General features: G+C 44.8%; 1 protein-coding gene across 2 annotated transcripts in view; it reads left to right on the top strand.

Annotated features, from left to right (window-relative positions):
• ACADVL (acyl-CoA dehydrogenase very long chain) overlaps window positions 1–24,473 on the top strand; it is a 425,803-nt gene that overhangs the window by 293,196 nt on the left and 108,134 nt on the right. For both annotated transcript variants that reach the window (XM_069645887.1, XM_069645896.1), the window contains 4 exons: window positions 10,287–10,391; window positions 10,627–10,713; window positions 16,164–16,226; window positions 16,552–16,653. In XM_069645887.1, coding sequence (XP_069501988.1) covers window positions 10,287–10,391; window positions 10,627–10,713; window positions 16,164–16,226; window positions 16,552–16,653 — 357 coding nt within the window. The remainder of the gene's footprint in view (window positions 1–10,286; window positions 10,392–10,626; window positions 10,714–16,163; window positions 16,227–16,551; window positions 16,654–24,473) is intronic.

Raw genomic sequence — 24,473 nt, 5'->3', positions numbered from 1 at the left:
ATTTAACGGTCCCTTCACAGTGGAGGACTGTACTCCATCTGCAGTGAAACAACAAGGCAGGAGAGCTTGGATCTTTCTCGGCGATATCAAATACATCGGGGAAGGCCCCCTGCCTGCACCCCAACGAGAGAAGTCGACGAGCGACGGGGGAAGAACCACAGCACGTGCAGAGGAGATCCATGACTAGGAAAAAGGATGCATGACCAGCCAAACAAAGACAAAAAACTTTTTGCAAATTGTGGCTCAAATTGGACACTTCCTCTAAGCAAAAAAAGCTGATAAGGACATAAAAAACGGACACTGTGCATCCTAGTTGCAGGGTGAAGAAGAAAATTGCACGCATAAGCCGCAACATAGCCTGTGAACCTTCGACTGAGGCACACTTGAGCCTTGATGAGAAAAGAATATGCCAAATTTTGACCGAGGACACTTACATTGGAAGCACATATCCAGACTCATTTCACACCGAGACCCTATTCGGAATCAACTTATGGTATCCCGCAGTAGTGACATCGCCAAGGATGTGGTCAACTATTTTGATCTAGTGCTAAGATCATACCGGTCATTGGTAGGGAGGCTCACCAATGTCACTGACTTTCTTCAAGATCCTGAGAACGAAAAGACAATAAGAAGACTGTTTACTGGTATTGCCGAACAATTTCTCTTACTTCCTGAGTACAGTGAGAAAGAACCAAATGTCCCAAACACAGATGGAAATAAATGAGCTTATCAACACATTGTTCTTTCGTATAATCGAACACTGTCCAACTCTTGTCGGAAGAACAGACACAGCCACGTTTCTTTGAGACCCAGCAAATACAGAACATTTAAGCCAACTTTTAAATAAAATCATGATCCTAGTCGCACTCCACGCAACGGGGCAGTGCAGACATTGTTTACATCAAGGAAAGAACATATAATCCTGAACCTCAGCAAGACAGGACGGATGTCCCTGTCACTAGAGGACAGCAGGTTGTTCACGTCCTATTTCGCCTAGTCACTGACTTTCCAGAACTAGTGGGGAGACCGATCGATATTGACGTCCTCACATTCATTAGAGATCCAGCTAATGTTGCACAGATGGGCATGCTCTTGCATGGAATTGTGCTTCAAGTAGAACTCTCTAACCATCAGCAGAACTATCTGAGGAGATTCTAAAAGCCTTCCGCCGAGGGACAGATCGAGGAAGCGGTATAAAGGACTTCACCTATTGCATTTGTTATTTTTCCTTATTTCTTCATACTGATCAGCATATAATATTTCCTCAGGACTGAAGCAAATCCGAGGAGTGGACTGGGAGCTTACTTACTTTGAACATGCACAGTAAAAGGACTTACTGAAGTGTTAGTTGATTTGATTTTCCCCATAGTATAGCAAAGGAACTGTATCCTGAAATAAGACACTATTCGTCACCCGCAAGAGGGGGGACACTTGTGGAACACCTGAGACCCTTTACCACAGAGTCCTAAAGACAATATTGTGTAAAGGAATACAATAAAACATTGACATTTGGCGAATGATCGAGATGGGGGTCCAGAGCAGCAATCTGGTCCTACCACAGGAGGAGAGACAACCAGGCTTCTCTGGAAGTACATGCTGCAGCCTGACATACAGGGGCATAATGTATTTATGTATCATATTCATCATTGTTTTACTGTCATTAACGATCGGAACTGCATTTTCTTATTGGTGCACAAAGCATTCCAATTCCAGTGCACCCACCTAATGATGCACGCATGAAACCCACAAAAGCACCCAGACCTTACATAGTCATTCCAGTCCCTAGAAGATCTGATGGCGGAGTGAATTAACTTGAAATGGATGTGATTGGCAATGATACACACACACTCTTGTGGTAACAAACAGAAAAGCCGGAGAAAGGGTCAGCAAAGAATGAAAGAAGAAAGGTTACTGACAACCACACGCATGCAAACACTGAATGCACACAAAACAGGCCTAGTGTCAATCACTGCAGAACCACAGGCCAAAACAGTAGAAAAAAAAGACTGCTTGCCATAAGAAACTCCACAACAGACATTGTGGAAAGACGATGGCAGTAACAAACATATATGTTCCAACACAAGGGACAAGTACAAGTTCTACAACACAATCCTACACCGGACCAGCGTCAGGGTGGTTGGAATGGGCATTTGTAACCAGCAGGAGAAGGATGTATGAAGAGAGGGAAAGAGCTGCCAGATGTTTGGCCGCTCAAATGGCACAGATGAGGAAGCCTGCACCATGGAACGGGATACCTGAGAATACTCCAGCAAGAAAGAGCCATACAGATGCATTTAGGGATGTAGTTATAGCAAACTACAGGAGAACACTAAGAATCAAGAGAAGCATGCATGGAGATGACAATTAACTAAATGATTTCCTGGACAGCACAGCACATTTGGGGAAACATTTGGTACCAGCATATGATAGAAGTTGGAAGACGAAATTCAGAAGGGGAATGCTTTGTTCGTACACTCCTACCATATAGCATGGGGAAATCCTAGATTTTCGTAGCTGTAGAAATCGATGTCCAGACAGCACATTGTCTGTCACACGTAGCAAGGTGCAAGACCAGAGGCCAGTTCATGGGTAGTGATGCCTCATTAATATGGGCAACTGAAACAGCCTATCCCCGACAAAGATGATTATGTTCAAGACATTAAGACAAGAAACAGAGCTCATACTAGGAATCATGTGATCAGGTACGAGAAGCCTGGAGTTAAAGTAGCAGGAATAAGATGGGAAGTGAACCTGAGACTAAATGTCCAAGGAAAAATTTCAGAGGAAGCTTGAAAGTGGAATAGAGCCCAAATGCAGATTTGGCGAACAATGCTTTCACCAGATGGGTGGGAAAAAGGAGTGGTGATTTACAGAGCCTGGGTGATCACTGGACTCTACAAAGAAACTGTTGACATTGTGCAGAATGGCTGTAAGCCATTATGGCCGAAACTTGCAAAACTATTGACATGGGTCGAAGACAGAGGACCCTTGCATATAGTGCCACTAGAAAGCCCAAAATTCTGCTTCAGGAATAATGGCACTAGAAAGATGGGAGAGAATAAGAACTGTGGACTGGTTTTTAACGCTTCAGGAATGGTGCATGGAACTGCAGTCATTATGGATCATTATTGGGCATGCAGATCCATGGCATACATCAGACTGCCAAGAGACTGGGGAGGTATATGCACAATAGTGAATGTCCACGTTCCAGCACTGGTGATCCTGAATATTGACAGTTTCCCGAAAGCAGAAGCTCACCTGAGAAAGAAGAGATCTGTGGAACTGATAAATCGGGTGAAGAGAGAATTACTTCTCTGCTAAATCAGAATAAGCCTTTCATGCAATCCCATATGAACACAGGCTGTTCAGCCTCACTGCATCAATGTTCACAAGGATTTTTATGCAAGGATCCACATTGGAGTAAATACTAAATGGTTTCAGATAACCGGATGGGAGTTACTACAGACGATCAACACTACCATAAAAGGATTGTATGCGATCAAGGAAGAGCGGAGAACCATCCGACTGATGACTCTTCAGAACAGATATGTCCTTGACATGATCACAGCCATGGATGGAAGAATTTGTGCAAAAATCGTAGAATCATGTTGCACATTTATACCATCTCACGATGAGGAGAATGGAACCTTAACAAAGGCCATAGGTATGCTTACAAACCTGCAGAACCAGATGATCTATGAAACTGATGTAGTTGATGATGACAGCTGGTTTGGATCGCTGTTCTCATGGGTTACACAATGGATGGCAGACGCATTCAAGTTCTTGGGAGTCCTTTTAGTGATGATATTGCTAGGATTTTGTGTTATCAAGATAATAATCTCGCAATGCCAGAAGACTGCGAAGAAAGCCATAGGGATGAAGATCATGATTGATGTCAAGCCAGGATGGAAGCCCAAAGACCTGACTGATGAAGAAATAAGAGACTTTGTATTCACGCACTAGAAGGAACAAAGTTTCTCTATCCCAGGAAGCACAGAAATTATGTGGGAAGATGGATTTACTGTAGCCCAAATGGTCAATGTCAACTAATAACATGGAATAAAGATGAGCATGTAAGGACAGCAGGAAGCCTGAAAGGAGTAATAAAAATATGGACTCCAAGGAGACACTTCTCCAAACCATCATGTACAGATCCAGAAGTTGAAGAAGGAATTGAACCCAGGCGATGGAGTTACGAAAAATACAGAGGAATCAAGTAAGTTGAATCCAAAGATGGAGGTGAAAGTGGCCGATGAATCGCCCAGAGGGGGGAGTGTAGAGGAGGTCCCAAATAAAACCTGCACTCCAGTCGCCCATTTTGAAGTACCAGGAAAAATATGTGACGTATGATGAGCAGATAAATCAGCAAAGAGCCGCAGTAGGGCTCTACCCAGTACCTATCAGAAGAGCAACACCTAATGAAATACTGATACCAAGAAAACCATGGACAGTAAGGTATCCATTAAGGAAACCTTACCAGCAAATAAGACGAAATGAAGATTGCCGAAGTACAGTCCCGGAAGAAACCAAAAAAGGTCTTAATGGAAGACGAATGGTGATGTCACAAGGACCCGGACTGATGTACAAGTAGAAGAAATGACAACCCGAGAATGACACCCAGAGACGAAACGCCATGAATAAGGATATTGTGAACCTAAAAGGGGAGAACGATGTTGAAATGCAAAGAAGCTTAAGCTGTAAACAGGATGAAGATATTCAACCAGCTAACGCCTGTACATATGCTTGGAACCGCAAGAAGGCTAAGAAAACAATGCGGCTTGCAATGCTAAGTAGAATAGTGCGGCAAGCGCCATTATACATAATCTACCTCAAAACGAAGCACAGTATTATAAGTGTAATTCCACGTTGCAAACGAAGTAGAATCAACCCAGGTTACTATAGGACGAATGAGCAGATATTCATATTGTAGCAAAACGAGAAGAGACGGCTGAATCGAAACTTGGCAGATGCAACTCGTGTCAGGAGAGCCAAGGTCATACTAATAAAAGGAAAGAACAGTAGCTACATATAATTGAAACTTAATAACAGAATATCCTGTCTCTGATTGGTCAAGATAAGGAGGCATAGGCAGGTGGCAAGCTGAATAAGAATTAAATGCACAAATTAAGAGAAACTAGACAAATTCACGGTGTGGGAAGCACGTGACCATTCTAGCGAGGAGAAGCGCGAGTTCACACCTACGCTTGGCATCCGCCCAGGCAGAGATATCAGAACTTTCCCAGACAGAATATGCAGTTTCGAGGCCAACCACTGTAACATAATTGACGCATAGTTGTTGAAGTGATGATCGATTGTAACCTTAATTGGAGAAATGCCGGGTAACTAGGGAGCACCCTGCACCTGGCTGACCATTCTGCGTGCTGCTAAGCAAAGTGGAAATGTATGCATGGGGTTGGTGCCAACCCAATCACAATGGACCAAATAATCTAGGGTCCTATAGTTAGTAGAACCAATGGGACGTCATACTTTTAGTAATGTCTACAGTAGTCATCTTTGAAGGAAGGGCTTAGACACCCACCTGACAGTGTTTACCCATTCCCCTCACTCCATTACCATATACCGATATAGTACCTATATTAAATGTACCTTTTTCTAACCAATAGAATTGCATATTAACTTTTGAGTGTTATACGTCAATAATGAAGAGTTTTCAGTATAAATGCTATGATTTTTATGGAGTTCATTGGAGTTGCAGCGAGCAGGACGATCGCATCACTGCTGATTTCCATGCCTCCCCGTTTTTTGTACTTGTCAAATGGACTCCCTTTGCTAAACCATTTGATTTGTCCTTATCAATTGGTGTTGGAGTAATAAATCTGCACCCCCATCCATCTCAAGGGTACAGCTATCTCATCTTAAAGTACTTTTGGATCAAACGTCGGCTCTATGGGCCGGCCGGGCGTCTCTGGAGTACACTCCCTTCTGAAGGCTTATTCAACTGACTGCTAAATAAATTAATAATTGTTTAATCTGTGCAAGAGTTTATTTGAATACTTGTTACTGTGAACCTCTGTGTTAAAAGCCCTACTGCTCACATTGACCCCTCTTGAGTTAAGCCTGGCTGCTCAGCCATACTACCAACCTGTGTAGTACAGACTGGAGAAGGTGGAGGAGGAGGAGGAGGAGGAGGAGGAGGAGGAGTCCAACCTTTTGGTATAGGTATTTTCCACAAAGTTTTTGGTAGTGAGCTGAGCAGCCAGGCTTATCTCAGGAGTGAATGTGAGCAGTGCAAGTAGTTGCACAGAGGACTTGCAATCACAGTGGTTCAAGTAGACACTTATTTATTACACAATCATTTAGAAAACGTTTCAGTAGAAGAAGGCAACTTAATATTATAAACCAATACACTTCCATACAAAATTCTAAGGTTTTGAGACAGTTTGAGCTTCCCTGAAATGGGTTATGTTACTTAGAAAGGAGCAAAAGGCATAAGGTAAGTAAAATAGATCAGATTTACTTTTTAGACAGTGCAAATAGTTTCAGTTCAGTTCAAGTCAATATGCCAGGCCAACGTCAATGGGCTAGGGTTCTGAATAGGAAAGAGCAGTTCTGGTATTAAACGGTAAAGTTTTTGCGAAAGTTCTTAGAAGGAGTTTAGGCGAAAAAGAATCATATGTCGGGTCACAAGCTGATTAGGCCTGCAAGTTGGGGAAGTTTCACAAACTTTCACCGCGAGAGTGGCGTTCTCTCAATCGGGTTGGCACAGTACCTTTTGTATGAAGAAACAAATGCTGCTGAAGTTGTGGTCCCTGGCAGGTCCTGCAGATCTCGCTGTTCCTGAGCCTCAGTCGTGGGGACAAGAGATAGGACGTCGGGGGACTCCTGCACTGCACAGGATCGTTTTAAGAAAGCAAACAAGATGGAGTCACTTCAGTTCCAGTAGCTGTAGATTCAAGAACACAAACTGGTGTCCCTCTCCCTGGTTAATCCTAACCAGCCTTGAGCATGGTATCCAGATGACATATGAGTTGATTAGTCCCACCAACTCAAAGGAAGAAGCCGTCCTTGAAGGAGCTTCTCTGTCGAATGGAGTTTGACAATTCAGACCTGCAGCAGGGCTTCACCAGCTTGTCTTCGGTTCTTTTGTTCCAGTTGTCGACTCTGCTGTCCAGTCCCAGAGACTCGCCTTTTAAACAGTTTTTTCCCTTTCATACCAGCCTAATTGTCTGTCACCCAGCAGGGTGGCTGTCCTTGCTGGACAGTTAGCCAGCCAATCACACCAGAGTGCATTTGGGTCTCCTAGGAGACCAAGCACAGGGAGTTTCGGGCACCTCCCTCACTTCCTGCCCACCCCAAACACTCAGACGCCAGAGACGGTCTTCAGTAATGAAGCCCGCCAAAGGCACACGAACAAAGGGACCAAACCTGGTTTGGCGCGTAGAGACAAACACTAGAAGGACCTTTCCAAAAAGAAACGGCGAAAAAAGAAGACCGGGGCCTGTTTAAACAAAGGGGCTTAAGGCGCCATCTGGAAAAACATGGCTTCCGTGATTTTTAGCTACCGGTGTTCACAGTTGGGAAAAATCATGGTAGTTTGTTGTAAAACCACTGACACCAGCATTTTCAATAGGAAAGGGTAGCATTTGACTTCTACATGAGTATTTAGACACAGGGGATACTATGTAACCCCTCCAGCACTCCATTGTAAGATGTGGTGTGTTGGGTCTGGGAATTTGGAAAGACTAGTAAAGTCAATTTCACTTTGCATTCTCTGGGAAACAGTAGTTTATCCCAGAGAAGGTATTTAAACCTGTGGGAAGTCTAAAAGACATCCCCGTGTCACTGCAGGGTGCTGTGTGACTGTTATAATCTTCCGGGTGGGATAAAACACCAGTAAGACAGTTTTATGAGTTGAACGTATGTTTTTTATTTGAAACTCTTACAAAATGTCCAAACTTAATAAACAGTTTCCTTTAGACAGATGGCGATGGAAAGAGACCTTTGGGGATTTTGAGTCTCCTCACGTTCTGGCTCTGTTTAATGGTAGAGACTTTCTCGAAATCGTCTTTCTTTATCTTTTAACGCCTTTTAGAATCCATACTCTTGGGCGGGGAATTTTAATTATGAGAGCTGGATCCCTCTGAAGTAGAATCGTATGTATAGTCTCTCCCCAACTTATAGGCTAGCGTGGTTTCACCCCTTCGATATGTTGACCACTCACTTGTACTCCGATGTAGCCGATTCGCTCGCAGCCCGGAGTCAGCTGGACGATTCTTTCTTTGATCCTCCTCTCCCTCGATCGCAGCGTCCTTCGGTGGGCTGGTCCTTCAGCCCCGCCTGTTCAGCCAATCACGTTCCTGTTAACTTCTCCCAGCTGTCTCCGGACGCGTAACGACGCGTATGACAGTCTCCTTTCATCAAGACTTTTCGTCTAACTCCCGAAGTAGAACTCCACCCACAGGTCGGTGGGGCCAGAAAGAGGAGCGGCTGCTCGCTTTCTTCTCCCAACACAGTACCGGCTGTTTACTCGGCTGCTCGTACCTTATCGGCTTCGTAACAGACTTTTCTTCACTGTTCAGGATTCTCGTTCTCAGCCGTGCGGCTTCTCATTTCACTCAGCACAACAGGTGCAAACAAAACGTACAGGCACAACAGGTGCAAAGACTTTGTCGTAAGTCTTATAAGATAGTTTTCCTTTCAATAGGCCCACTCGTATGTTTGTCCATCTTCCACCGTCTGCTCCTGAAAAAAACGAACAAAAAAACAAACATCTACATTCCAACGATCAGTCTTAGAGAAACTGACCCTTCCTTTCCCTCTCCCATTCCATTGGCTCAAGCTTGCTGTCACTCAAGGGCCCACCCCCTTTATGACATCAACCTAATGCTCTAGGATTGCTGTGATGCTGGGTCAGCCCGGAGTTCCCTAGTGTCAGATCTCCTTCCCATCTTTTCACTTCATCACAGTGACGCACATGAAAAGATGCCTATGGAGTTATCTAAAATCACATAATCCAAGAACACAAATGTAAAACGCACATCAAAATACATGAGTGGGGGGGGAAAAAGGCTCGCACTCTTTCCAGGTAAGAAAATCAAGTCCTCAAAAATCCAGCAAAGTTGCTGGGGGTCTCTAAGGTGAAGGGAATTAGCGCATTTATGAGATTTCTCCCTAAGAAGTTCCATTTTGCAGTTTGTGAAGAACTTTGATTTATATTCCATTCATTTGCGTTTTAAACCTCCCTTTTGAACGACATCTGGACGAATCTTCACACCCGCAGGAGCATTTCCTAACTTTATCTCATGCTCTAAAGGTACTTTGTAAACTTTTGGGTACAAGGCCCCCATTCAATTTGGGGTTGGACTCAGTTAGGGCTTCTATTCCTGTGCACTGTTGATACACTTGCCCAACCTACTTACCTTTCCCTTACAGAATTGGGAACATTGTATTAAACAACTGTGACTGTCTGTTTTATATTTGGAGTGTTGTGTGATAATATTGACAGCTTGATTTATTTTTCATAGTGTGTTTTTGCACCTGTAATAAATATAGTATTTTTGTAATTCCTGTCTAAGTGTAATCAATGTGTATTTCACTGTGTGGACTCATTGTGGATCCCTGACCCCACTCACCTCTCCTGAGACTGTCTTATCCACTCTCCTTGCTTACCCTGATTGGTTTGGCCGAACTCCCGGAGTTCCCCTGTTCACTACAACTAGGGTGGCCTCTAAAATCTGTCCACCAACCCAGATTTTATAAAATATATCTTAACTCTAAGTATGTTTAAAAATAGAAGCAGAAAACGGAGAGGCCACTATTCATCCAAAAATGTGGTGCCTTCTTGTGATATTGCCATTAGATTTTATTTTCAAAAATAAACATTCGCACTGCTGCATCAATTTGTGTTTTCATTATTTGGGTGCATTTAACATTGTCCATAGCGCATTGTACATTGGCATGCTCCCATTGCATGTTTTCTTACATCAGTAGTTCGGCTGCTGCCCTTAGAACTCCCTTCTCCACAGTCCTGGCTCATTCTCATCCTTTCAGCGGTGCTTGCCTTTTTAATAGAGACCCGCCCTTCAACTTTGTAGTACAACTCGAACTGAACATTTCCCTGCACACAGACCATGATGGGTGTTGGGATCTCCATTGGACTGTCTTCTGATGTTGCAACCTTTCATTCACTGTAATGAGGGTCCTGCTGTCCCACACTTTCATCAACTGTCCCTCTTTCCCGTCTTGAACCCATTCCATCTGAAAATTGTTCTGCCTCTTATTCACTTTTTTTCTGCTAACCCCGCACTTGTTTTTCTTGATGATAGGTGGATCATGCTGCCAACCGCACCCAGTTTGGGAGTAAGATTCACACCTTCGGGATAATCCAGGAGAAACTGGCGCGCATGGCCATGCTGCATTATGTAACTGAGGTGAGTTTGTGTCCGAGGGAGGAAGAACATCATGGAGATTAGAATGTGACTGATGTGTGATCTAGCAGGTGAATGGGCTGGTGGTCAAGAAAGGGAGGAAAGAGAGGGAGGTAAGAGAAGGGGGACCTAGAGGAAGTGTCTGAGATACAGAATATTGCTGACATGTACTCAAGAAGCACCAAGGATTGTTTTTGTACGCCGTTTCTTACATGCTCTTTTTTTTCCTCTCTGGTAGTCTATGGCCTACATGATAAGTGGAAACATGGACTCCGGTGCAAAGGACTTTCAGATTGAAGCTGCCATCAGCAAGATATTTGGCTCTGTGAGTATCTACTAATGAAGGCACACCAAGATGGAAGTGGTATTTGAATGCTGCCTTTTATCATTCAAAAAGAGGAATCGCCGCAAGAGTCCTGTCCCCTCTCAAGCAAGGAGAACCAGTGATACAGCCCTAAGTAAATCACACACCAGATACCATTATCTAACTCTACACTGCATCATGCAAGACTCGTTACTACTGCCACCCTAATCTGAATGAAAGAGGTACTACATCTAATATCCTATTAAGCTAGGGCTGACACTGCTACAGTGATGGCCATCCTGAAGTAGAGGGAAAACTGCTTAATGTTAGGCATTCATAGTTTAGGGTACAATTCCCATTTTAAAGGACACCTAAACTTTTTTCTCTTGTTTTTTTCCTTGAACTCTGAACTTCTTACTGCCTTAATAGGAAGTCGCCCTGCCACTGCAACCCTCACTCACCTAAGCTCAAAAGACAGGGGTGCTTCTAAAGAACCACATTTCTGGCCCTCGTTTCATTGCATCACTGACAATGGTGTTGTGGAGTAGGCTGGTGGTAGCTTTCATTTCGTTTTGGCTTCATCAAAGGTACAGACAATTTTACAACATTAGCCAAATGTGCCAGTATGATAGCCATTGAGGGACTAATGCACTTTTTAAAGTCTTAGGGCCTCATCACGAGGTTGGTGGCATTCCGGCGGTAACAGCACTGGGATACTGCCAATGCAATAGTTACTGCTACTCAGTCCGGCGCAATTTGTGCCGTATCACGAGAAGTGGGAAGGTGGTAAATTCCCATTCTATATTGGGTCCATTGGACCCAATGAGGTATTTGGGAGCTAGTGCTGCGCTAATGGGGCTGAAAACGGGCAGAAAGTGGAGATTTCTACCTCCAGCAAAAAGCTGTGGGTAAAACTCCAACTTTCCACCTAACTCGAGGTTGGGCAGAGCATTAAATGTGGCGGTAATAGTGTTACTGCTGCATTTATGGGCTACTGCCTGTTACAGAGAATTTTCATTTCGTATTCCCACATATTCCTCATCTTATGAGAATAGATCTCAAGCTGCTTTGTAATTTTTTTTCGACAGGGGGTGATGTGTGCTGTCTCGTCGAGTCGATGTCCCAACTGTCGACGTCATAAGTAGCGCACGCTGCACCCATTGGCTTCAGGTCCGTTTTTCTGAGCTAACGCTTCAAGAGAATTAAGGCGCGCTTCGGTTCTTCTCGAGAATTCAATAGTATTGTTGTCTGACAATGTCTTCTTTGTCGGCTCCATCGACGCCTAAGATGTGCTTCAAGAAGTGCCAAGACTGTGGATGGAAGATGTCATTAGTCGGCCACACCCCCCTCCCACCCACCACTCATTATGTCTGTGGTGTCTTGGTACCCTTCACTGTGCCTCCGACTGTGGCTCCTGTCAGGCAGTGACCGACGATGCACTGAAGAAGTGTAAAGGTAAATTGGCGGTGGGGAGGTTGCCTTCGAAGTATCCGTTGAAGAGTTCAAAGAAAGACGGGTGATTCGAGGGCTTCTTCTCGACGTAAAAAATCTAAACTTTCTCGATTGAGTAGTCTATCATGCCATTCTTCGTCTTCCTGGAAGAAGGCCAAGAATCGGCGTAGGTTACCTTTGACCTCCAGTGATTCCTCGGCTGAAGTAATGGTGTCCAACTAGATCCGACTGCCCAGCAAAGTGGGATGCGTTTTGTAATTAAATGCTTAAGATCTTCGAGAATGCAGCCTCAACCCCTTGAAGGACAAGCAGAAAGTCCATGCCCCTGTCAATTTACAAAAAGACCACAAAGGGAAGTCGAAGACAAAATCTTTGAAAACCGAGCCTCAAGCCGGTACTACATCGAGTAACATCTCGATCTGACAAACTGTCAAGGGCTTCAACGAGTCAGGAACCCAGCCCATCGAGGGTTCCGTGGAAGAAACTCATGACGTTGACACCCTCGCTGACACCGTCGGTGTAGGAGCCGTCGACACCAAAATCGGCGTCAACGCTGACTAAGACGATCCCGACTTCGAAGTCATTGTGGACAATTACCTCGAAATTGTCGAAACCAGTGGTAGGCCAGGACAAGGTTTTTTAGACCTTTGCCTAAAAAAGACTTGGTCTTTATCAGCCATCTATGAGGAACAAACTTTTGATGATGGCACAAGACCATTTGGATCACAATCGGCACCCCTAATGTGCCAGAAGAACTAATCTGAGTCCAGATTAAAGGACTTGTATGACAACCTTCAGTCAGCAAGTGGATTAGATACTTCTCCAGAGTTACTATGGCAAACCAGATCCAACTGAACATGTTGACTCCTCATATAGAAAACTAATTAGTAAGGTTATAGAATTTTTAGGCTGGTGCAGGCCTACTCCTACAAGACCAACATCTTGGACCAGGGTCCCCAGAAAGATCCAATTTTGCCATTTCACACTGCATTACAAAAAAAGGGTCTCCGCAAACTGGGAGACACCAGAAACTGCGGCTGCATTGAATACTGCGGCTGCAGTGAATAAAGATTTTGCAAAAAAAGAACCATCCAGCAGCGACCCAGGGTATTTCACTAAACATCCGACACCAGAAAGTTTGGTGGGTCAGAATGCCACATCAACCAAGCAATCAGCATATCCATCCATCCATCCCTCCCAATAGGGACGATAAGAGAGTGGATGCTGGGCGAGTGTTAGGGAGAATTCTTAGAAATGTGCCAATTCCTCTCTACCTTAGAGACCCCCAGCTCTTTTGCTGGACTTCAGGACTTTTAATTTCTAACGTGTTGAGAGTGAGCCCTTTTTCTCACCCTCTCATGTTTTATTATCGTGATTTGAACTCTGTGTTTCTTTTAGTTATGGAGTCTGACAAACTCCATAGGCATCACCTTTTTACATTGGGACACATAGCAGCACCTTCAGTGCAGTGCCACAGGGAAGTCTTTCAGATTTCCCAAAGGTTTGAATACCTTCTCTTGCATAAACTACTGTTTCCAAGAGCAGTGAAGTGAAATTGACTTTACTTACATTTGTAACTTTCTAGACCCAGCACACACTACCTTACAATAGGGTGCTGGAGGGGTTACTTCGTATCCCCTTTGTCTTGTTTCACATGTAACAATGTTATGTTACCCTTTCTACAATTAATGGCTGGTGGCAGTGGTTTACTTTTAACTTCCATTGGGAGTGTTTACTGCGGGCTGCGTTCACAGCTGCGGTAAAGCACCCATGGATGCCCATTTCATTGAAATGGCAGCAGTATTGTTTTTTTAGTTTTTCACCATTTCTTGGTCGAAAGATCCTTCTTGAGATTTACTCTGCTCGCTAAACCAAGGGAGGTGCCCGAAACTCCCTGTGCTTAATCCCCTTGGTTACAGGAATGCACCCAAAGGTGATTGGCTGGCTGGCTGGCTGTCCGGCAAGGACAGCCACCCTGCTGTGTGATTGACAGCTAGGCTGGAATGAATGGGAGAAACCTGCAGAAAAGGCAAGGCTTTTTGGCATGAAAGGCAGGGTCGACCACTGGATGAAGGAATCCGAAGAAGAACTTGGAAGAGACGCCTGCTGCAACTCCTGGACCGCTGGTTTGCCCGGTGAAGCCCTGCTGCTGTGTTCAAGCTCCGAATTCGCCTCGACTAGAGAAGCCCTGCAAAGACGACTTCTCCCCTTGAGGGTGGGACCAATCAACTCCAAAGTAAGCCTGTCTGGACATCCTCTTGGAGCTGGCTGTACTTCCCCTGCTACTGCTGCTGGAACCGAAGTGCCTGGGAGAGGAACACCAGATTGTGTGCGTTGCTTTTAAGTCGGAACCGAGCGCCAGGAAGATCCTACGAACTTCCCAGAAGCAGGACTGACCAAGCCTGAGTTACCTTAACAGAGTGCTGGACCTCAGATGCGAGGAAAGTCAAGAGGGGTATCCGAGCACCGCAGTGTTGCTATTTGCTGTCGGACGAGAGGAGCTGAAACACTAAAGGACTGTTGAATTGAAGTTTGCCCATTGCTGCCGCTGACCTTCCCATTGCAGAGCAGGAGTCCCCAGGCGTCCTACCTCTTGTCCCCGTGACTGAGGCTCAGGAACAACAGGATCTGCAGAGCTGTACAGGAACAGAAGACAGCTGCAACCATTTCTTCTAACCAGAGGTACTGTGTAAAGTCATAAGAACTTACCTCTTGTTGTGTAGCCTTGCTTGCTCTCAGTTGAGACCTGCCTTGGTTATCTCGCAGAGTTGCTATAGCTTTGCCCCTCATAAGCCTCCCAGCTTGTTGCCCTTCAAGTATTCTATTTTCTACAAATGTTGCTGAAAACATTGTGCAAGACTTTTTACCTACCTGCAAAGATCTTCAGCTCCCCTAGACATTGTGCAATTAACATTGGCTGTCCTGGATAACCGAGAGACTCTTCTTTACCCCTGACTTTGTGCTTTGGCCTTTCCCCCAGGAAATGGTTAATTTACTCTGCTTTGGAAGGTTTTAAAAGTACTTACCGGTTTGTGAATTATTTGTTAACCTTTGTTTTATTCCTCTCTTCTATCTTTTACACCAAATTCAGTATTGCTCTAAATATACCAGTGATAAATCAATGTCCACAGTGTCCTAGCTATTTGTCACCTGGGGGTGTAGGAAGTCTGTGTGCCATCTCCAATGGGTGTTATCTGATTTAGAGAAACGGTGTGTTTTGAAGTGTATTATAAGTGTTACATATATTGCTCCCTTCTGAAGAAGGCTTATACAACTGACTGTGAAATAAATTAATAATTGTTTTATCAAGAAACCTTGAGTGCAAGTGTTTATTGGAATAGCTGTACTGTGAAACTGTGTCACAACATCACTGCTCACATTGACCCCTCTTGAGATAAGCCTGGCTGCTCAGCCACACTACCAACCTGTGTAGTTCAGACTTCTACCAAAGGTTGGGTCCCTGATGCCAGGAGATCAAGGTTATTGTAATGCTTGCAAAGGGTACTGCACACATTCTTGCCTAACAACCCTTTAGAGAATACCTTCCTGAGAGAAACCTTGTAATGGAAACTGTCACTTTTGGGCTCTAGGACCTATATATCTTAGTGCTTTACTTCTGAAGTAAAGGAAATTGTACTTGTGACTGGTTCTAATTATTTTACCTACATCTGAGTACCTATCTGTTTCACCCGTTAGTTATTTAGTGATATTTTGTAAAGTGAACGTATATTGTGTTCTGTGTGGATGCATTGGGGAACCTGACTTTGCTCGCACTCTCCTGAGACTAAGCCTCGACTGCTCTCCACTGCTACCTTGATTGGGTTTTGGCTACTCTGTCTCCCTGGTCACCATAACCAGGGTGGACTCCTAAAATCTGCCCACGAGTGGTGATTTTAGAAATCCATCCTAACAATATGGCAGTCCACTGTCCGCGAGTAGTGGCGTGGGAATGTTGACTGAATAAGGCATTGGATACACTATGGAAATGTCTCATCCACCTCTTGTTTTTCCTTTATCAGGAGGCCGCCTGGACTGTGACAGATGAGTGTATCCAAATCATGGGAGGAATGGGGTTCATGAAGGTAAGCCGGATCACCCCAAAATAGCAAGCGCCCCAATCCAGGGTCAGTGGTGCCAGCAGTCCTAATTGTAGGGAGGGTTAAGGGTTACAGTGCTGGATATTTTCAATTGAGATGTGTATAACCGAAACCTGGACAATTGATTATCTGTATTCAGGTGTGGGGGACCAAAATCAGGGCTACGCTATTAAAGAAGCCAAGGAGTGAGGAATGTGGCTGTTATTTTCCACTTGGAGGCTGCCCCCCCAACTCCCATTCTAATTGTGATTTTATGGGATACCATGCAATTTATCTTTAACATCACTGCTGAAATATTTTCCCTCTTCAGGATGCCAGTGTCGAAAGGGTTATGAGAGACCTGCGAATATTCAGAATTTTTGAGGGCACCAACGATATACTCAGGCTTTTTGTGGCACTGAATGGCTTCCAGGTGAGGAACTTCCCAGCTTTCTTTCAATTTTTCTGTATCCTTTCTCGTCTTTTCTTTTGTCCATAGAAACTCTCACAGAGGACTACATTTCCAAGGCTTTATTAGCAGTCATGTACTCTTGGATAACTCTTTAATTCGGGGGAGAGGAAACCTGTATGGCAAACTTCAAGCATTGGAAATTCCCATGAAAAAGGGCACGCGTCACACTCCTTCAAAGCAGTGTACGGGAGCTGGTGGCCCAAGGTGAAATGGAAAAATATGGGCTGGCTCTGATGCATTGTTTGCCTCTCATAATCTCAACACAATGCACCATCAGTAGAATTATACATTTAGCGGGTAACTGGTAGAGGGGTACATTTTTATGGAATGTTAGGGCTTCCCATTTTGCCATTTCTTCGTTGCTACAAAGATGGATCTGTATTTCTAACGCTACAGAACAAGGGCATCATGTCTGTCCCTGTCTCATTGGGCCAAGTACATGTTCTGCACTGCAGGCCTCATGGGACTCTCCATGCAGTCCTATCAATATGTCAATGATGAACAGAGGCTCGTGCTCTGGGCTTTACTAAGGGGGAGTCCTTCATAAGAAACAAAACGTGTGAGGCCCTAGAAGACATCTCATACTAAACACTTGTGAGAAGAGGAAAGTTTTACTGAAGCAACCTGTTAGGGAGAATTCTCAAAAATGTGCCAATTCCTCTCTACCTTGGAGACCCCCAGCTCTTTTGCTGGACTTCAGGTTTATAAATTAAAAGTCCTAGAGAGTGAAACCTTTTCCCCCACTCTCTCATATTTTTCTGTGATTTAGACTCAGTTTGTCAGACTCCAAAGTCAAAAAGAAACAGTTAGGCAAGATTGTATGCAGTACCCTTTGGGTGCACTACAGCAAACCTGACCTCCTGGCTATTGCACTATTGTAGTACAGACTTATACCAAAGGTTGGTTTCCTATTAACCCAACCTTTGGTATAAGTCTGTACTACACAGGTAGGTAGCGTGTTGAGCAGCCAGGCTAATCTCAAGAGGGTCCATGTGAGCTTTAGGGGAGTTGCACAGAAATTCACTGCGACAAGTATTCAAATAAACTCTTGCCCACAAGGTTTCTTGAATAAACAATGATTAATTTATTTAAGTTGGAGTAAGCCTTCTTCAGAAGTGGCAATATAACCATAACACTCAAATACACTTCAAAAATACACACTTTCTAAATCAGTAAGTACTCATTTGGGATGGCCCACAGATACTAACTACACCCTCGGGTGACTTCAGTAGTTAGGGTGCTGGGGACATTAATATATCACTGTTGCTTTTTGACTCAGACTTAGGAATATGTCAAAGGAAAAAGGTTATTAGAACAAAACAAGAGATCACACAAATATTCTGAAGCAGGTAAGTACTATTTGTAACCCCCCAATGCAAAATGAGTTAACCCCTTCCTGGAAGGAAGACCAACACCTAAGCAGAGGAGAGAAGAGTCATTCAGGGAACCCGGCCAGCCAATGTTAAGTTAGCAAAAGTCAAGGTGAACTGAAGCACTTCTTGCAGGTAAGTAAAAGTCTTGCACAATGTTTTAGAAGTCTTTGTAGAATAAGAAGAAATTCAAAGTAGAGCCACAAGCTGATTAGGCTTGTGAGGTAAAGAAGCTGTCAACAACTCTACATGGGCAACCAAGACCAGTCTCCAACTGCAAGCAAGGTGGCACACCTAGAGGTAAGTTTTCTCAGACTTTACTGTACCTTTAGGTTGTAGAAAATTGCAGCAGGTGACTTCTGTTCCTGTGCATCTCTGCAAATCCTGGTGTTCCTGGGCCTCTGTCATGGGGACAAGAGGGAGGACCTCTGGGTACTCCTGCACTGCAATGGGACGGTCACTGCTCGCAACCGGCAATCTTCAAATAAGTGGCACTTCAGTGTTTCAGCTCCTAGCGTCTACCGCAAATAGCAGCACTGCAGTTCCTGGCTGTCGAGATAGGCTTTCCTTGAATCTGGGGTCCCGCACTCTGAGTCTCGTGCTTTGTCAGTCCTGCTTCCCAGGAGTCCGGAGGATCTTCCTGGAGCTCTTGGCCAGCTTAAAAGCAATGCAGATGATCTGATGTTCCTCTCCCTGGTTATTTGGTTCCAGCAGCAACTGCAGTGGAATTTCAGCCAGCTCCAAGAGGATGTCCAGATGGTTTGCTTTGGAGTTCATTGGTCCCACTGTTAGGCAAGATTGTATGCAGTTATTGAAACCCAACCTTTGGTACAAGTCTGCACTACACAGGTTGGTAGCATGTGGAGCAGCCAGGCTCATCTCAAGAGGGGTCAATGTGAGCTGTAGGTGAGTTACAGAGATTCACAGTGACAAGTATTCAAATAAACTCTTACACACAAGGTTTCTTGACAAAACAATGATTGATTTATTTACCAGTCAGTTAGAATAAGCCTTCTTCAGAAGGGAGCAATATAAAGCAACACACAAATACACTCAAAAAATACACACTCTTAGTTTCTAAATCAGTAAGTACCCTTTTGGGATGGCCCACATACACTACCTACACCCTCAGGTGACTTCAGTAGCTAGGGTGCTGGGGACATTAATATTTTATTGTTGCATTTAGAATTACTTAGGAATAAGTCAAAGGAAAAGGTTATACACACAAGAGATCACAAATATTCTTAAGCAGGCAGATACTTTCAGATACCCCAATAAGAGTTGTTCAGTGGAACAGGCTAAGCCAAACTCAATGGGCAAACGTCAATATGAGCTGAAGCACTTCTTTGTGCAAAGACTTTTCTTCCTTACCTGCAATGTTTTGTAAATCTTTGAAGAAAAAGAATCAATGAAGGGCCACAAGCTGTTAGACTTCTGAGGGGTAGAAGCTGCAAGCAACTCTACAACAAGAGGTAAGTTCTCTCAGACTTGACTGTACCTCGGGATTGAAGGGAAAGTGCAGTAGATGACTTCTGCAGAGCTGCACAGGAACAGATCTCACTGTTCCTGTGCCTCCGTCGTGATGCAAGAGGGAGGACTTCTGGGGACTCCTGCACTGCAATGGGACTGTCAACGCTCGCAACCGGTAATCTTCAAACAAGTGGCTGTTCGGTGTTTCAGCTCCTCGCATCTACTGCAAATAGCAACATTGCAGTTCCTGGCTGTTGAGGTGGGCTTTTCTTGCATCTGGGGTCCCGCACTCTGACGAGGCTCGGTCTTGGTCTTGGCCCTGCTTCCTGGGAGTCTGGAGGATCTTCCTGGAGCTCTTGGCCAGCTTAAAAGCAACGCACTCGATCTGGTGTTCCTCTCCCTGGCTATTCGGTTCCAGCAGCAACTGCAGTGGAATTTCAACCAGCTCCGAGAGGATGCCCAGATGGCTTACTTTGGAGTTGATTGGTCCAACCCACTCAAAGGGAGAAGTCGTCCTTGCAGGGGCTTCTTGTCGGTACGAATTTGAAGTATCAGCACAGCAGCAGGGCTTCACTGGGCAAACCAACGGTCCAGGAGTTGCAGCAGGCATCCTCTTCAAGTTCTTCTTCGGATTCCTTTGTCCATTGGTAAACTCTGCCTTCCAAGCCACAAAGCCTCACCTTTTATGAAGGTTTCTTCCATTCATTCCAGCCTAGCTGTTGGTCACTCAGCAAGGTGCCTGTCCTTGCCGGACAACCAGCTGGCCAATCACCTAAGGGTGCATTCCTGTCTCCTAGGAGACCATGCACAGGGAGTTTCAGGCACCTCCCTCTCTTCCTGCCCCCGCCAGACACCCTGGAACCAGAGACTGGCTTCACTCGTGAATCCCGCCAAAGGCAAAACTAACAAACCTGGTTTGGCGTGCAGAGTAAATCTCAAGAAGGACCTTTCTGCAATTAAATGGCGAAAAAGAAAACTGGGCCATTTTGACCAAAATGGCACCCATGGGTGCTTTACTGCAGCTGCTAACGCAGCCCGCGGTAAATGCTCACCACGGTTGTTAAAAGTAAACCACTGCCACCAGCCATTCGTTGAGGAAAGAGTAACATAAAATTGTTACATGAGAAGTTAGACAAAGGGGATACTAAGTAACCCCTCCAGCACCCTATTGTAAGATAGTTTGTGCTGGGTCTAGAAGGTTACAATTGGAAGTAAAGTCATTTTCACTTTACTGCTATTGGAAACCGTAGTTTATCTAAGAGAAGGTATTTAAACCTTGGGAAATCTGAAAGACTTCCCGGGGCCACTGCACTGAAGGTGCTGTGTGACGCAATGTAAAAGATGATGCCTATGCAGTTTGTCAGACTCCACAACCAAAAGAAACAGAGCTTCAAATCAGATTAAAATACATGAGAGAGTGGGGAAAAAGGGTCACACTCTCTCCAGGTAAAGGATCAAAGTCCTCAAAATCCAGCAAAGTTGCTGGTGGTCTCTAAGGTAAAGAGGAATTGGCACATTTCTGAGAATTCTCCATAACAAACTCCATAGGCATAATCTTTGCATTGAAACACACAGTACACAGCAGCGGCACAGGGAAGTCTCTTAGATTTCCCAGGGAAGTCTTAGATTTCCCAAAGGTTTAAATACCTTCTCTTAGTGAAAATACTGTTTCCAAGAGCAGTGAAGTGAAATTGACTTTACTATCATTTTGTAACTTTCTAGACCCAGCACACACTATCTTACCATAGGGTGCTGGAGGGGTTACCTAGTATCCCCTTTGTCTGATTTCTCATGTAACATTTTTATGTTACCCTTTCTACAATTAATGGCTGGTGGCAGTGGTTTACTTTTTACTCCCATTGTATGCTTTTACTGTGAGCTGCGTTTGCAGCAGCAGTAAGGCACCCATGGGTGCCCATTTTGTCAAAATTGCCCCGGTCTCCTTTTTTCGGCATTTCTTACTCTGCGTACCAAACCAGATTTGGTCTCTCTGTTAGTTTTGTCTTTGGCGGGATTCATGAGTGAATCCTCCCTCTGGCTCCAATATGGCTGGCAGAAAAAGAGGAAGGTGCCCGAAACTCCCTGTGTTAATCCCCTTGGTTACAGGAATGCACCGAAAGGTGATTGGCCGGTTGGCTGTCTGGCAATGGAAGGCCACCCTACTGTGTGGTTGACAGCTAGGCTGGAATGAATGGGAGAAACCTGCATAAAAGGCGAAGCTTTTGGCTTGGAAGGCAGCAACTTGGAAGGCAGCATCAACCACTGGACGAAGGAATCCGAAGAAGAACTTGGAAGAGACGCCTGCTGCAACTTCTGGACCATTGGTTTGCCTGGTGAAGCCCTTCTACTGTGCTGAAGCGTCGGACCCGGGAGCCATGAAGATCCTCCGGAATTCCCTGAAACAGGACTGACCAAGCCTGAGCCACTGCAACAGAGTGAAGGACCCCAGATGCAAAGAAAGTCTGAAGTTGTATTCGAGAACTGCAGTGTTGCTATTTGCTGTCAGATGCAAGGAGTTGAAAAACTGAAGGACCGCTGAATTGAGGTTTGTCCATTGCCGCTGCTGACCTTCCAATTGCAGAGCAGGAGCCCCCAGACGTCCTCCCTCTTGTCCCCACGACTGAGGCCCAGGAACAACAGGATCTGCAGAGCTGTACAGGAACAGAAGCCAGCTGGAAGTATTTCTTCTAACCAGAGGTACTGTAAAGTCTAAGAGAACTTACCTCTTGTTGTGTAGCCTTACTTGCTCTCAGTTGAGACGTGTCTTGGTTGCCCTTGCAGAGTTGCTAAAGCTTTGCCCCTCACAAGCCTCCAAGCTTGTGGCCCTACAAGTATTCTATTTTCAACAATAATTTCTAAAAACTTTGCAAGACTGTTTACCTACCTGCAGTGGTAGAAGTGTTCAAAAAGAAGTAGTGGAACTATGTTCCCTGCTGGCCTATCCCCACTCCACACAAACCCCATTGCTGTGCCTCCTCCCACACACAATCCATACCCCCAAACAAACACGCCTGCTATTTAAGGGAATGTTCAGTGCAGTGGACTGAAGTTCAAGCTTCGACTTCTTCCTACATTTTTATTTTAAAACTAAACCATTCCAGAATGGTTCTTTTTAAAATAAAAGTATAGGAACAGTGAAACTTAAAAACAAAAAGTATAGGAGCACCGCTCCCGCCCACTTCGACCTCTGTCTACCTGCAAAGATCTTCAGCTCCCCTTGACATTGTGCAATTAACATTGGCTGTCCTGGCTCCCTGAGAGACTACTCTTTACCTCTGACTTTGTGCTTTGGTCTTTCCCCTAGGAAAGGGTTAATTTACTCTGCTTTGGAAGGTTGTTAAAAGTACTTACCAGCTTGTGAAGGATTTGTTAACCTTTGTTTTAGTCCTCTATCATGTACACCAAACTCTGTATTGCTCTAAATATACCAGTGATGAATCAATATCCACAGTGTCCTAGCTATTTCAATCAATTTAGGGTGTAGGAAGGGTCTGTGTAACATCCCCAATGGGAATCATTTGATTTAGAGAAACACAGTGGGTTTGAAGTGTATTATAAGTCTATATATTGCTCCCTTCTGAAGAAGGCTTATACAAGGGACTGTGATATAAATTAATAATTGTTTTATCAAGAAACCTTGAGTGTAAGTGTTTATTGGAATAGCTGTACTGTGAAACTGTGTCACAACATTACTGCTCGCATTGACCCATCTTGAGACAAGCCTGGCTGCTTAGCCACACTACCAACCTGTGTAGTTCAGACTTATACCAAAGGTTGGGTCCCTATTGCTAGGAGGTCAAAGTTATTGTAGTGCACCCAAAGAGTACTGCACAAAGTCTTGCCTAACACCCACCGTATGTGGAGTGCTGGGGAGATATAGTGTATCCCCTTTCACATTAAAACTGTAACAATTTTGTTACAGGGACAAGCTTACTGGTGGCAGTGATACCTTGTGTTAATTTGGTGCACCTTTACCGCGGGCTGTGTTCACAGCTGCAGTAAAGGCACCTAAGGGGGCTCATTTTACCAAAATGGCCCCTGTCTTCTTTTTTTGCCATTTTAGTGTTTCTTGTCGTTTCTTGTTCCTTCCCCTGACATCCAGGGTGGGAAATCCCTTTGTGTGATTTTTATTTTTGGCGGGAGTCGCCTCGACTCCCCGCCCAGGCTCCAGTCTGTCTGTGAAGGCAGGGAGCGAGGGAAGAGTCCAACATTCCTTAGCCCTTTGTCTTCCTCCTTGCCTGAATGGGGACAAATGCCAGTTGGGGGGCTGGCTGTAAAATGCAGGGCGAGAATGCTGAAGTTGTGCTGTAGTTCCTGTTTAATATCACAAACCTGGTAGCTGAGGTCAAGTCGACCACTGGAACCAAAACTGAAGAGGATGATGAAGGAAAAGCGGCTGAAACGATTCCCAGCAACCAGAGAGCTTGCTGTGTAACTGAATCCTGCTGTAGCCCTTCCTTCCAATTGACCTGGTGACTCCGAAAACAACGACCCAGAGCCTTGTGAGACCCACTAGACACAAGAAGATCTGCATTTTGAGCCATCCCACGCGTTGCTGCAACCTTGCGTTGTTGCAATTCCCGCAATACCATGGGACCTCGAGCCACTGTGCGATGCACAGTCTTCCGAATCTCGCTGAAACTTCGTGGGCATCCTGGTGGATCTCCAGAGACACGAATCGAGACGGAAAAGTCCCCTCAACAGAGTACTGGACCTTTGTAACGTCAAGAATTCAACCGTGATTTTCTGAAAAGGCGCCAAATCCGCAGAACCGCATACAGCCGCTCAGAAAACCTTGCCTAGAGCCTTCTTCCTTGATCCCTGCTGCAAAGATCTTTGAGGTCTTGTTTTCTGTTACCACGACAAGGAATTCACTGACCAGGTATTTGGCTGCAGATCTTAAAATCCTCCTGCTGCAAAATCTTCTTCAATGCTGAGTTA

The sequence above is a fragment of the Ambystoma mexicanum genome, chromosome 1p (assembly GCF_040938575.1).
Source record: "Ambystoma mexicanum isolate Mex_15411 chromosome 1p, UKY_AmexF1_1, whole genome shotgun sequence".
NCBI classification, from domain to species: Eukaryota; Metazoa; Chordata; class Amphibia; order Caudata; family Ambystomatidae; genus Ambystoma; species Ambystoma mexicanum.
The sequence above is the reverse complement of the archived record's forward strand: the minus strand, read 5'-3'. Positions and strand labels throughout refer to the sequence as shown.